The sequence below is a fragment of the Lagenorhynchus albirostris genome, chromosome 15 (assembly GCF_949774975.1).
Source record: "Lagenorhynchus albirostris chromosome 15, mLagAlb1.1, whole genome shotgun sequence".
NCBI lineage: Eukaryota > Metazoa > Chordata > Mammalia > Artiodactyla > Delphinidae > Lagenorhynchus > Lagenorhynchus albirostris.
Window position 1 is genome coordinate 1,268,524 of NC_083109.1, and position 14,289 is coordinate 1,282,812.

The following is a 14,289-nucleotide window of genomic DNA, read 5'->3' on the forward strand; positions in this document are numbered from 1 at the left end:
CGACCTCCCCGAGGACCTGCTTCACTATGCATCCAGGCCCACGGGCTCCCCAGATTCGGCTGCTGATGGCATTTCTCTCCATCGAGCCCGGATGCCAGCACAGCCCACCCTGCACAAGGGCTCAGACGAGGGAGAACTGAGTCTCAGCCACGTGGGCGCTCCCACCAGAGGGTGCACAGGAGCCCCCAGCCCCAAGAGCTCCGCGTGCTGGGGCCCCGTCCACCTCCACCTCCACCACCTCGCCCAGGGGCCGGCAGCTCTGCAACAATCCACAGAACCCCTTCCAGCACTGGCGCCCCAGGCCACCTGCCACAAAGCCCAACACCCGAGCCTGCATCTGGGTATCACCGACCGCACTGGGTGCCGGGCAGGGGACAGATATGAGGGCACAGAAGCAGGACAGGCACAGCACTGGCTGACAGCGTGAGAGATGCTGAAGTACGGCACACGCCGCGGCGCAGTCACCCGTCTCTCCAGCTGCAGATACTAGACGGTGTCACTGCCGTCACATGGGGAAGCCAGCCCCAGAAGCAAAAGGGGTGCTGGAGATGATGAAAACTTTTGAGAGACCATTTTGGTCATTCTTGAAATTAAAGAGAAACCTTTATTTTTAACATAACTGCCCAAGAGAGATGGTTCATTGATCCACTAGGAAAGAGTCTCTCACCACGTACAGCACCAAAATATATATTTAAAAATTTAAAAAACACACAGCCCGCCCCTCATATACACACGCACGCACGCACTTATCTCCCCCAAAGCCACACAACCCAGACCAAAAGGGAAAAAAATCAAACTCAGGACCCGCACACGAAAGAAGTCTTTGAATTGGGATTTACAAATTTATATAGTCTTTCCTATGAAAAAACAAAAACAAACCAAAAACCAAGGGGGGAAGGAAATACTTCTACACGAAGGCCAGCCGAGATGTGGGAAGATGAGGATGCGCTGTCTGTCCAGACACAAACAGAGAGCAAGACGGCCATCAGTGCTGCCCCGGTGCTCCGGGCGGCGGCCGCGGGGTGGACCAGTGTCCCTAAGATGCGGCGCCTTGGGAGCCGAGACGCCCAGAGCACGGAGGTCAGGCCATGCTGTGGTCCTCACCAGCCTTCCGGAGGAGACGGTGTCTTTCACCGCACGTTCTCCAGCACTTAAAAGGGCTACTTTTCCCTTCTGAAAAGATTTTGGGTCAAAAAAAAAAAAGTAAAAGGGGGGAGGAAAGAGTTCTCTGCTGCCGTAAAAATCTTCAGTCCCAGACGGTGCTCTGCCGGCCCGGCGGTGAAATGGGGCCCCCGCCCAGACTCTACTTGGGCTCCTCGATCACGCCTTTGCTGAGGTCTGTCATTTTGGGATATTTGACTTTCTTCTGGTCCAGCTCATTCTGAGCCCAAAGGAGTAGTTTCAGTAACTTTGCCAGCTTGGGTGTTGACTCACGATTTTCATAATCCAGGACAGCTTGGTTCACTTCACTCCACACCTAGAAAATAAAGGCAGCCAATAAAAACCACCACACACGCAGAGCGCCCGCAAAAGGGGTCCATCACAAGATGCATTTCGTGCGTCCTAGAAACCAATTTTATGTGAGAAGCTGGTTACTTATTTAACAAACATAAAGCCTGTGACCGTCAGGCACTCCAGAGGATGTAAAGCACACTACTTGTCCAGAGGAGCTCACAGTGTGGTCAGCAGATATCACATCCGGCCTGGACGGCAGTGACATGCCAGAAGCTGGGCACGAGGGGCCTGGCAGAGAGGGCAGACCAGGGTGGGGGTGGGACCGGTTCCAGCCTAACAAGCCCCAGGACGACACCTGAGGTGGACCCCAAGGACACCCTCGTTCCAGGGGAGCGGAGGGTGGCGGGGAAGCCACCATGCCGGCGGGGACACAGAGGCTGCGACAGGGCGCGCAAAAGTGTCCAAAGCAAGTGTGGGCTTTTAATCAAAAGGTACTTGAAACCCCTCTTCCTACGAGTCTCCAGCTATACAGGAAGAAGGCTCAGATAAACAAGAAAAATGGGCGAAGAGGCTTGCCTGCTTTGTAACAGCTGCGACGCCCTGGGCTCCCGGTGTGACACAGTGGAAGTGTCAGCTAGGGAACAGCCGAGGCCCTCCCAGCAGCGTCCCGGCCAGAAACACCCTCCCGTTCGACACCACCCACCCACCGCCCCGTTTCTTTGGAAATCCTGTGAACATCTGTGGAGGATGCAGACGGAAGCCCCCTACCCGCCTGGCACCCACCTTCTGCCTCTGCATCATGTTGAGCAGGTCTCCGAAGGGCGAGTCCTCGGGGTTGTCGAAGGCCAACAGGGCCAGCGTGCGTTCCATCTCGGTCAGGCACTCCCGGCTCTCCTCGCCCTGCTCGGCCAGCTGGGTCTGTGCGAACTCCAGCGCCGCCTCCGTCTCCCGCTGGCGGATCAGCTCGATCAGGTGCTGTTGCTGGTCGGGGCCCAGGCAGACGGGGTGAGCGCCAGGCGCCTGGCCACTCGGCCAGTGACACCCCCGCGGTCGCGCCTGCTTCTCATGGAAAGGGCCTCTCAAAGGACAGAGTTGTCTAGCAACTCCGAGTTATTACATTTGCATTTTTAAAGCAAGAAACAGCTTCTGAGATACACAGAAGAGCAGCTAACTCTAACCCCTTCCCCACGTCAATTAAAGCAACGTTCTATTAAGGCGAATTAGCCTCGTTACTTCTGAATCCCATAAAGAACCTTAATTTGTCAAGCATCCGTAAACCAGACTCACTTGTAGGTGGAAGTAAAGATAGCGGTTTGTGTCCAGAAGCTCCGGGTGGAGGCTGTTGACCAGTGCGATGGCCTCGGGAATCTGGCCTTCCAGTATCATCTCCCGGATTTTGATTCGCTCGTCGAGCGTTTCTAGATCAACACTAGGTTCGATCCCAGATTCCATCCGAAACTTCTCTGCTGCTTCCTTAAAGCCCTCTGGAAATGAAAACCATCCTCACTGCTCGGAAGGTCAGCAAGACATCAACGCAAAGCCCTTTTGTCTCCAGAAAGCCCACCACCTTGAATAAAAAGCCTCTGCTATAACCGCACTTTCTTGGGGATCTGGGTTTAATACCTTTGTGACTTACCAGTTATGTCCCAGAAATGCAGAAGTAGGACTTCATTTCCTTCCCCCCACACCCCAAACGCTCTAACCTCCCAGCCAGGTGAGGACGGGTGCTGGTGGAGGGCTGCGGTCCAGGCCCAGTGCAGAGAAGCTGCCAACCTGCTCCAGGGGAAGCAAGGCCCTCTCAGCCTGCAAGGCCCTGGCTACTCCCACTCTTAGTGAGTTTACAATTCTCTTCAACATCAGAGACTGATGGGAGGGGTGGTGGCCACTGGGAACTCACAGAAAGGAGACTGACTTTCTGGAAACATGTGGGTTTTCTCACCACGTACAGAGTTACCCTTTTGCTTCCCAGTGTCAAGGAGGACTGAGTGTTAGCCGCAGAGCATGTGCGTTTCCTTCCATATGCCCTTCCCCCTTTCTTGAGTTGGATACATCTTCTAGAAACAGTCCAGTATCATTTACCAGACTGGCCAGAAGAGGTTAATTACTTGGGTTTTAAACGTACTTCAGCACTTTCTTAATTATGCTGATCAATTGCAAAAACGTCAAAGGCCAAGAAACAGGTTTTTTCCTTAGGTCTCAGAGACCCAGAATCATGATCTCATCTCCGGAAGAGGATATCTCTTTAAATCCGTAACTACAAGTTTATCAAAAGAACACTGCATTTTCATGACGCCTGAACACAAGTGCACCACAAAACTTCAGTAAGTCCTGACTGTGTGCACAGAAAGGGATAAGGATGTCCAAGGGGCAGCACCCTCGTCACACCCCTTACCTGTGACCAAGTAGTTCATGATGAGACGGTTCATGTCTGCTCGCTGGACGTGTAAGTTATTGAGCTTTTCCATCCACTCATCCTTTGTGATTTCATCGGGTTTTTCTGTATAACTCATTCTGATTTATTTCTACAGGGAAAAAAGGTAATATTTTAAGAATCGGTGAAGAATTCTATGACAATTGCGATCACTTCAGACATAAACACGGCGACAGAGCAGGAAGTAAAAGGGAGAGTGGGAAGATACTTAAAATGTGGAAAACAGCACATGCAAAGGGCCTGAGACTCAAACACAGATTCAGGGACCAAAGAGAAGGTTGGGGTGTTTGGAAGGTAGGATGAACGAGAGGAAGAGCCAAGGGTCTTAGGACCAGGAGGTCAAGGGTCGGCTGGGGTCCGATTAAGGCCCTCCAGGACAAGGGGGATCTAGATGGACTCCCCTCTAAGCACGAAGGGCAGCCACGAGAGGTACAGGCTGAAGAATCACGTGCTGCGATGTGTGTTCTCCAGAGAAGCCCACATCACACCCCCTTCAGACTGAGAAAAATGAAGCGGTCTGACAACACCAAGTGTTCACAAAGACGTGGAGTTCTCCTGAACCCCTTTACCCTGCGGTCAGAACGGACCGCACAGCAAAAACACTTGGCATCGCTTTGCAAGGCTGCGCACATGTGCCCCTCACAGCCGGCTCTTCTACTCCTGGAGACTGAGACCCAGACACAGACGAGCCTGTCCACAGAGACACTGCTCGGGATGGCGACAACATGGAAGCCATCCACCCGGATGTTCAGCCAACAGCAGCACAGACAAATAGACTGTGGTTCACAGGACCACAGTCCCATAGGACCAAAACCTTGGGGCAGGTGGGTTTCGGACTTCAGAACTGTCCAGGCTGCACAAAGACTCTCTGCACATTTGACCACGTATCGTACGCCATCCCCTCTGCGGTGTGGGGCAGCACCCCGTGATCAGATATGACTTCTTCAGTGAAACGTATGAGGCCTCATACCAAGTGGAACAGAAGCTACTAAACAACCTTTGGCAGGTGAGGTTTTGCCATCTAATAGATTAAAAAGAAAACCAAAAACTTTTGGTTTTCAGAGTTATGTGGATTTTAGAACTACTGAGAAGGGACTGTGACTGTATCCACGAAACAGGATTTACTAAAGCAAGTAAAATAAATGAATGTGACCACATGGGGGACTTACAAACCAGCTGGACGAAGAGAGCAAGTCACAGCGGAGACCCCAGTGCGGCGGTTTGTAAAGAACAAAAGCAAGACAAGCTGTACAATGCTTGCTTAGCAGTAAATACACTCATACGTTCGTAGCAAAACCGTTTTGCCACTGTTTTAAGTAAGGGCACGAGACATGAAACTCAGGAGATGGTTACCAAGGAAAGGGAGCCCTGGGAGCACCAGCTGGGCTCTCGCGATGGGTGGTGAGCCCACCACCGTCCACGTCAGTTTTATCCTTTGTAACTGACATGGACGTTGTGGATATTACTTTATACGTAGCAAAGCACATGCCAAACCAATTAAAAAAAAAATAAAAGACAGCTCTGGTGCCCAGTGGACATGGGATGACCGTGGGGTGGTGAGAGCTGAGCAGGAATACCAGTGAGGAGCCACCCAAACAAGAGAGGACGGCAGCAGAAGAGCCACTTAGCACAGCCCATCAAGACTCTGTGCACGGAGCCAGGGCGCCTTGCTGCTGGACCCAGCGTGGAAGGATAAAAGAACGGAAGACTCAGGGACCATGGTGGGGTTTCAAGCTTGAGACCTTGCAGGATGGAGCCACAAATGAGGAGAGGAACAGGTCTGAGGAGCCGGGCAAGTTTGGGCTATCAGACCCACAGCTGGAGAAGTCAAGCAGGCACCTGGATTACAGGTCCTGAGCTCAGCGCTGGAAACAATTAGGGAAACATCCGCCACAAAATGACTGAAAGCCAAGAGTTCGCCAAAGATCGCCCAGGGAGAGAGTGTAGGTGGGGAAGCAAAGGGGTACAAGACAAAGTTCTCGGTCCGTGGGGGGATGCCATGCCCAACTCTAATCCGCAGAAGAACACTTGTCCTAAGACAATCAAGATGTGCTGTCCCTCACCCAAGGACCCATCTCTCCAAGCTACGCGCCAGTGGTGTAACTCACTCAGATCAAATTCTCAGTCCTGGACGACAGAGCGACGTTTGAAAAAGTAACAACTTTGGAGAACTGTCTCATTCTGTTTTGTGCAGGAAGAACTCAGCAGTTAAAAATCCCACAGACATAATTTAACATCCCATTGCGGACAGCGAGGAACACTTGCTCGCAAGAGCAACGTCCGGCCTCTGCAGCTCAGCCTCTGCTCGGACGCGGTTCCGGGTAGAAACGGTTCCCGTCGCAGAGACACCTGTGCGACGTGTCGAGAACTATCACCTCCTAGTAGGCGCCGCCTCGGAATGTGCAGACCTCCCTCGAAACGCGCTTCGTCAACAACAAACACCGAGTCTCGGCGCTCGGGCTCCGTCGCCTTAGGAGAAGGGGACATTTGGACCTGCAAACCCCGAGGGCGCCGCCTCCCCGGACAACGCGGCCCGATGACACCTGCTCGGACCCCCAACCCCGGAAGGCCCCCCGGCGCGGTCGGCCAGTCGGTGCACCCCCGCGGCCTGGCCCGTCCCCTTCCCGGGCCGCCTCGACCCCTCCCTGGCCCCGGCCCCTGCCTGACCCTCCGCCTCCCCGCCCCGCTTCGCCGCGCTCTCGCGGGGACGCTCCGCCCGACCGCCTGGGCCCGCCGCGGCCATCTTACCGTGAGGATCCCGCCTGCCGCGCTGCGCGGTCTCCGCGGCCGCTCGGGGTGCCGGCCCGGGCGGGAAAGGGGCGGCGGCGGCGCCGGGGAGGGGGAGGCAGAGGCGGGGGCCGCGGCGGAGGCGGGGAACGGGAGGGCAGACGCACCGGCGGCCGCCCCCTCAGCCACTTCCCGCGAAATCGCGAGATTGCAAGCCGACAGCCAATCAAGGGCTCTCGCGAGGGTGCGGGTCGCGGCGGCCGCCCGGAAGCGCGGGACTCCCGCTTCCGTCCTTGCGCAGAACTCCTCTCACGGCGCCCTGGCTCTACGGATTGGCGCGAGAGTCAAAAGGCGGTGGCCGCCTCTGGATAAGATGGCGGCCGTGGAGGCGTCGTTGTGGGGGAACTTCGAGCCGGGACGGCGACATCTGGACTGAGTCGGAGGCTAAGGTCCCAGCGTCCCTCCAGTCGTTTGTGTGAGCCCGAGGGCATGGGGCGGGAAGGGGGGACAGGCGCCGGTGCTCCGCGCAGCCCAGAGGCGGGGTCCTTGCCAACCCGGTGTTCGCCTTCGCGCAGGCCCGGGAGGAGCCTCCCGAACTCGGCCGGCGGGAGCTCTCGGTTCCGACGGTTGGGGCAGGTTCCCGGGCACGCGACCGCGGCGGGGAGCGCGCACCCGCTCGCTGCCGCCTGAGTCAACCCGGACGGGCCTGCCTTCGGGGAACCTTCCGGGGACCCGGGGGCCTTTTCCGCCTGTGGTCCCTGCGGCGCGGGGCCTAGTGGTTTTTCCCGCCCGTGATCCCTGCAGTCCCAGGCCTGGTGGTCTTTACAGCCCGTGGTCCCTAAGCCGCGCTCGGGTTGGGCGGGGACTGCAGGCCTGTGCGACAAGGGCCCCGAGATGCTGCGGCCGGGACCTGGTGGTCGCGGAGACGCAGAAAGTCATTTGCGCGTTTATTTGGTTATTACTGTCCGTCTGCTGGAGAAGAGTGCAGATTCCTTCAGATCAGGGTCTCGTTTTCCCGTTTCTGGAGAGTAAAGTTAAAAGATTTTGGAACCCTTCAGGAAGGAAATTGAGGGGCAGCCCTTTACTCCATCGGATGAAGTCCGGTGCCCTCCTGAGTTAGAATTCGGGGGTTAGTTGGTTTCCTGTGATTGCTGGGGAGTGAACTAAATAACGTGGAAGTGGTATGGGACTTCTTGCAGAAAGTAAGTGGAATTTGGCAAATAGGTTTGACAGTGACGACTAATTGTAGATATTTACCATTAGGGTTAGTCAAATGAGCTAAATCTGCAGGTCCAGAGCTTTGACCAAATCTATTTAAAACGCAGACGCAAATGCAGTATATGTCTGTAATTACATCCTCTTCAAGTACTTAATCCTATAAACAACTTTAGATGTCAACTTTATAATGGGCGAGGGGGTGCAGATTTTAAAAATTCTTTTCAAGGGAGCAAAAATCTGGTGCCCTAAGAGGCTAGAGAGTTCTAAAGAAGGTCCATCTGCACCTTCTGTGCGGGTCATAGGTTAATGGCCCGTCACCCCCAGAAGTGGTCCTGCACAGCCTGAATTCTGTCTAGATACCGGCTGCTTTTTTTTTTTTTTTTTTTTTTCCGGCTGCTTTTTGAAACCCACACTTCAGGCAGGATCATCTCTCTTTGTCCCTGGCTCCCTCTTCACACCCATCGGCAACTCTCCAGTTGCCTGTGTAGAGTGAGCACAGCTGAAAGACTCACCACTCCTACCCTGACTCTGGGCTCTCAGGAGCTGGGTCTGCGTGCAGCGCTCCTGAGGCCAACTCCTGGGAGTGGGGACACCATCCCGACAAGCAGGATGTCGTGCCACCCCTTCGTGTTCACGTGGTCCCTAAACGATTCCTTCGTTGCCTTCAGCACACCGTTCTATGTCACTGATGCCTGTTAGTGTGTCACAGTTCACCACCACCAACACATGACCTTCATAAGAGCTGAAGCGGCTAGTATGTAGCAGGGGTTCTGTAGATACTTGCTGAGAATGTGGAGGAATAGATGAGTGAGGGTGAGGACCTTCGCTAGAAGCAGTCTCAGCAAAAAAGGACAGAGGACGGGAAGTTAGTCCCAGTGGAGTGAGAGCAGAGGAAGAAGTCGAGAATGGCGCTCGGATGCGTAGCCTGGTTGGTGGGGTCGATGGTGGCGCCAACTGAGGAAGAGCCGGCAGGGTGAGGAGTTAGATGGGAGGAGGGAAGGGGTGGTTAGGGGCCCAGGGTAGACCATGGAACGCTGGAGGGAACGATGAGGCTGGAAGTGCAGGTTTCTTGGTGACACCTCGTGAGAGTCCGTAAACGTATTACTTGGAGGAAGTCCGTGGAGAGGAGGAGCGGGGAGCAAGGGCCGGAGCGCTGCTGCCGGGCTCTCCAGGAGCCTCGGGGCGCAGCTTCCAGCAGAGCCACTGGCTGGGGCGGGCCACTTGACGTTCACCAAAAGCTGCCCTTGTGACAGGGCAAGAAGTTCGGTGAGCCGGTGAAGGCGGAAGATGTCAGATCGCGGTGAGCTGAGATGGGGTGGGGTGTCTAACACTGAGAGGCGCCTAGGGCCCTGCAGCATGTGTGCAGAGGAGCTCGCAGGTGGACTTGGTCACGGGAAATGCTAAAGCCATGGGGTTTGATGGCTGAGGGGGAGGCCGGTGTGTCGGAGAGAACCCTGGGCTTCGGGCTTGTGCCTTTGGGTTCCCAGGGCCGGGCCGCCACTGAATGGGGACACCAGAGGAGGGCCGGGATCAGCGGGGAGCTCAGAAGTCAGGAGCTCGTTTCGCATGCGTTAGGCTTTGCGGTGCATTTGAGGCATCTAGTGGAGAGGTTAGGGGAACAGACGAGTGGATAGTAAAGGACAGCCGCACGGCCAGGAGGGCGTGAGGCCCCGGATGATGAGTACGCAGTGAAAAGAGAGACGGCCTGGGCCGAGCCCTGAAGACACCCGCATGCAACAGGGGAGCGGGGAGCAGGAAGCAGCTGGGGGTGCAGGGCCACGTTGGTCATCATCTGGGGCAGTGAGCAGGTTGACCAAGATTTCAGCCCCTTGGGGTGGTTGACTGACTTCGTGATAGGAAGGCAGGGGCCCAGAGCTTCTGCTCTTCTCCAAGCCCTGATGGAGAGTTTCATTCTGACAGATTAACAGTTCTTTTTTCTCTCTCTTTGTAATTGGTTTTCTTTTCTTTTTTTTTTAATTGAGGTATAGTTGATGTACAATATTATATGTTCCAGATGTACAAGGTAGTGATTCACAGATCAGCAGTTCTTTAAAGAGAGATGTTAAGGTTTATTAGTTTTAAAAGAGCAGGCAAGAGTTTTTAAAAAAGGAAGTACAGGGCTTCCCTGGTGGCGCAGTGGCTGAGAGTCCGCCTGCCGATGCAGGGGACACGGGTTCGTGCCCCGGTCCGGGAAGATCCCACATGCCGCGGAGCGGCTGGGCCCGTGAGCCATGGCCGCTGAGCCTGTGCGTCCGGAGCCTGTGCTCCGCAACGGGAGAGGCCACAGCAGTGAGAGGCCCGCGTACTGCAAAAAAAAAAAAAAAAATTAAAAAAAAGGAAATGCGTTTTGAGAATAAAATACACAGTGCTCCTTTAATAAAATCCTGGACTGTTCAACAACCTGGGTATCAGCCATGTTTTACAGAATTGCAGTATTTTGGAGGGCGTTTCTGTCTTATTCTCATACCCTCAAAGCATAAAATCAAACCCCTACATGCTGGAGCTCTGCTTTCCAGGGGATTTGGCAAATCAACCCTGATTCTTCAGGATAAGGTATAAGCTGATTGATTGTTGCTGCTGGGAATCGTTACCACAAGTGGGCAGTAAACTCCAAAAAGTCAGTTCCCATAGCCTTAGCGTCACACGGTATCTTGTCTTCAGTTTCTCTGTGAAGCTGTTGGAAGGAGTAAGGAAGACTGTTGTTACTGTTTAGTTCTGCTGCATGTATTCAAGACCCTGTGAAGCACGTGTAATGGGGTCTGAGGTGGTCGCCTTCCCCCTCCTTGCGGGATTGTATTTCCCTTTCTCGATTATATCACTAAATCAGAAAGCACTGGTTTCGTCATAAGTTTCTTTGGATGGGTAAAGTAATATTTTAGAGTAATAGTTTTCTTGACCTTTTAACTCCTGCAGAGGTTGTAACGTAAATTGAGTCCAGCACGGTGCCACCTGAACCGCTTGGGGTGGGGTGGGGGCCGGACGGAGGGGCACAGGCAGCGTGCTCACAAGGCTACCAGTCAGTGCGCTGCTCGCAGACTGTCTCTGCTGAATTTGACCCTTCCCTTCACACCTGGCTGGTTAGGGCTTTGATGCACACATCGGAGATCCATACAGACACATGCACGTGTATATATAAACGCCTATAGCGTACCCGTGCGTAGCTGTGTATCTGTATATGCTTTGAGGGGTTTCTGGTTTCTGTTGGTTTTGGTGGTTTTGTTTTTGCGTGAGCCCAGTTCTGATCACATGTCTGACTTGGGAGACGGAAGCACTGAATGAAGATGAGGCATTTTTTCAATCGATACCCACGCGTTCTTTTAAAAAACACTCGCCAAATTGATTTTCTTTTTTGACTTTAAAGTCCTCTTATATTTACTCTTTTAAATGTTTTTACTTTCCATTGAACGAGAGGAATTTTGTATGTCTGACAGACTCCCAAGATTTGTCACTTTTCTGTGTAGCTGTAAAAGGCAACGTTCTTGTCCTCCTACCTTCTGTAGACAGATTTGGGAGATCCTGTTTCTCCTTGGGTTTCTAAATTTCAGAAGCAGTTGGTTCAATTTGGAACTCAAAACTATTTTGGTATTGAAAAGGGTAATTTATGGGTATTGATTTCATTGAAATCAGGGATACCCCAGAATAAAACCTTTTGGGTATCCTTTTGAAATTAATAATAGCTCAACCTGTGTTACTCTTGTTGGTATTTTCTTCAAATACTCTTTTCTCTCTTTCACCATTTTGTTTTTGTGACCCAGGCAAGAGCAGGAATTTATACATTTTTTTCTCTTTTGGACAAATCCAGAAAGCCACTGTTAGACCTGACTTTCAACTATCTTTCACTTTTCAAGTATTTTCTTTCAGAAAAAACGAATCTCTTAAATTGTAGGCGGTACAGCTATTTGTCGCTGTGTGCCTGCCCCTGAGGCCCCACAGGCCAGGTGCGGGCCGAGCGAGGACTGGTGTCAGCGGCCCTGCCCTGGGCCCTCCCGTCTCAGTTGACTGTTCTCTCCCAGCCTGTGGAGGTTCCTGCTCACCAGCTGCCCTAGGAATTCGGTTCAGATCTGTGGGCTTGTTTCTCCCTTTTCCTGTTACGTACTTTGTGGTATGATGAGGGTAAACGGTGTATCTGGGCACAGTGCGGTGGTGGATCCAGTACACCAAATGGTGTTTCTACTTTACTCTTAAACTGCTTTTCTGTCAAAATCTGTGAAAGGCGTTGATTTTTCTGGCTTTTTCATTTGGTGTGTTCCTTTAGAGACTGCTAAGAGATGAAACCAACCAGAAAAGAAATACACTTTTTATGCCTTATGCTTTTTAAAGTATTTCTTCTGAAGTTAACTTTATTTACTTTTCACTAAACTCACGGGAAAAAGTAGATGTCTCAGAGTTACAGGAACCACCCTGAAAGGCAGGAGTAACAAGCGTTGTTCTGACGTCTGAGCCCTGCAGCCCATGACCCCTGGGTCAGAGGGCACCTGCGTAGCTATTCTGAAGAAACCCTGAGGGTTTTCCTCCAAACTGCTGGCCGAGGCTAGGGAGGAGGAGCTAAGGGGGGGTCCCACCTTGACTTTGCCCCCTGGCTTCTTCTCTCCTCCCTGGCATCTCTCCTCTGCCCCAGGTCTGGGTCTGAGTTTGGGTCCAGGTTCACTGGGGACCTTGCCCAGGGCCAGGCAGTGGCCCCACCCTAGACCTTGACTACCCAGCCCCTTCTCTGCCTGCCTGCTGGGAGGGCGCTGGCTTGCTTGCTTGCCTTTGAATTCCAAATGAGAGTAGCAATAAAGCTGCTTGGCTGTCACCTCGCCCAGACACACCTTGCCTTGTCTCTCAGGGTTGCACTTGACTGCAAGGAGAGGGGTGCTCTGCTCAGGACCCAGCTTGCCAGTAGGCTTTAACTCAGGGGTGATAAAAGGCTGAACGCCAGGAAGCAGTCTTGTAAAAGGATTGCTGACTTTTCCAGATGTGCTTTTCTGCTTTTATAAATTTCCTCCGAATTGTCCATGGGTATTGGTGGCAGGACCTGGTGTCCACACACGTTGGGCAAGCACCAATCATACATTTTCTCAAAGACTGAAACCCCCTTGAGTCCTGGAAGCCTATTTAGCTCCCTGCTCCCTCCTGCCCTCTGAGCTACTCGTGTTGTCCCCTGAACTTCGGGATTTTTCTTTGTGTATTTGGGGTATTTAGGAAAGAATCTGAGACAACTGGAGACTCCTTTTTAATCTGTTTGTTCCTCTGGGTATAAGGTTGTTAGGAGAAGGTATTCCTTAGCTAGTAGACTTCAACTAAAAAGTATCCAAACTGAAGTTCCAGAAATGCCTTTTTTACCAGGGAAGAGCAGCTCCCGTGAGGAGTGACAACAGGTGAGCTGGAGTTACCTGAAGAGGTGGGAGAAGGGCGAGGGCCTGACTCCTCCCACAGGTGGCAGGTGCCCCTGAGCCTGGAGGTTCATGGTCAGGGCTAGCTCCTGCTGGGAGATCAGAAAGGGAGGCGCAGTTGCAGGGCTGGTGGGGGTACGGTTTCCTTTCCTTTGCTGCCCGAGAGCCCTCCTGAGCCCCCCAGTACTGCAGTGATACAGCCGGAGCTTCCCCTCTGGGCCTCCCTTCTGTCCACTGGGCTTTCCACCCGGAGCTTCCTCCTGTTCCACTGGCAGCCCGGTCCTCTGTGTCTTTCGTGCGTCCCAGCACCCGCCCGAAGCTGCAAGCCAGTTAAAACCTTGTAGAAAGACATTACTGCTGGGTTTGCTTCATGTAAAGATTTTCAGCTAAAGAGGCTGGGTGGGGTTTCCCCGTTGCGACTACTCCCATTTAGGGAGCCCTTTGCAGGGAGGCCTTCTGTGAGCTTCCCCTGCACCCCAGCATGAGTCCCATGTTACACACAGCTTACCCACTTACACACTGCTGGTTCAAGCCAGTTCCAACTCTGTCTGGTTTATGAACTTCTCATACACCCATCTGGAGCAAACCTGGAGACAATCAAGATGCTAAGAGCGCAAGATTCATACTTGGGAGAGGCCGTGGAAGCAGTCCTGATGGAATCACATCAACAGAAACAAGCTGTGTTGGATTCCTTTGAAGAAAACGGACAGTCTGCGAACCTGGCAGGCCGTGTGATCTTCAGAGATGTTTATTTAGAAGCACACCTGCTCCCAGGCCCCTGGTTCTCACGGAAGCACGTGGCAGTCCTCTGTAGAGTCACGGGTGGAGCTTTACTGCACACAGGGCACTTTTCTGCTTTTTGCCCAGTGGTTCCTGCTACTAAGGAATGTGGAAGCAGGGAGCTGTAGCGGCAGCGATGGGGACAAAGGCCCTCGGCCGGGGAGTTACTGTCTTCGGGGGCCATTGTCCAGTGTCCCAAGGTAGCAGGTGTTTCCCCTCTGAAGCCCGTTTGTTGAGTATTTGGGGATGGACAAGTGCCCTGCAGCCCTCGTGGGCAGGTGTGCCCGGTTGAGTAGGGGGGGG

General features: G+C 53.3%; 2 protein-coding genes across 6 annotated transcripts in view; one reads left to right on the forward strand and one right to left on the reverse strand.

Annotated features, from left to right (window-relative positions):
- Nucleotides 1–671: 671 nt before the first annotated feature.
- GID8 (GID complex subunit 8 homolog) lies at nucleotides 672–6,820 on the reverse strand. Of its 3 annotated transcripts, none has more exons than XM_060124123.1 (6): nucleotides 6,635–6,820; nucleotides 6,262–6,355; nucleotides 3,848–3,977; nucleotides 2,743–2,939; nucleotides 2,239–2,436; nucleotides 672–1,477 (listed from the first exon to the last, which is right to left on the reverse strand). In XM_060124123.1, exons 3-6 carry the CDS (start codon nucleotides 3,963–3,965, stop codon nucleotides 1,304–1,306), a joined length of 687 nt encoding a protein of 228 aa, XP_059980106.1. In that variant the 5' UTR covers nucleotides 3,966–3,977; nucleotides 6,262–6,355; nucleotides 6,635–6,820; the 3' UTR covers nucleotides 672–1,303. The 3 variants fall into 3 exon arrangements, with proteins under 3 accessions (XP_059980106.1, XP_059980104.1, XP_059980105.1); XM_060124121.1 differs by having other exon boundaries at nucleotides 5,995–6,355; XM_060124122.1 differs by lacking the exon at nucleotides 6,262–6,355.
- A 149-nt stretch (nucleotides 6,821–6,969) lies between these two features.
- Nucleotides 6,970–14,289, forward strand: part of DIDO1 (death inducer-obliterator 1) — a 51,283-nt gene continuing 43,963 nt past the window's right edge. For all 3 annotated transcript variants that reach the window (XM_060124117.1, XM_060124119.1, XM_060124120.1), the window contains exon 1: nucleotides 6,970–7,088. The gene's annotated coding sequence lies outside the window, so the exon portion shown is untranslated. The remainder of the gene's footprint in view (nucleotides 7,089–14,289) is intronic.

Bases quoted from the DNA above. Each gene is read 5' to 3' on its own strand.
- GID8 (XM_060124122.1), bottom strand. From the start codon at position 3,965: ATGAGTTATACAGAAAAACCCGATGAAATCACAAAGGATGAGTGGATG. The intron at 2,437-2,742 runs GTGAGTCTGGTT...GGCCCCGACCAG, and splicing joins ATCTTTACTTCCACCTACAA to CAACAGCACCTGATCGAGCT. The intron at 1,478-2,238 runs GTGGGTGCCAGG...TTTATTTTCTAG, and splicing joins ACATGATGCAGAGGCAGAAG to GTGTGGAGTGAAGTGAACCA.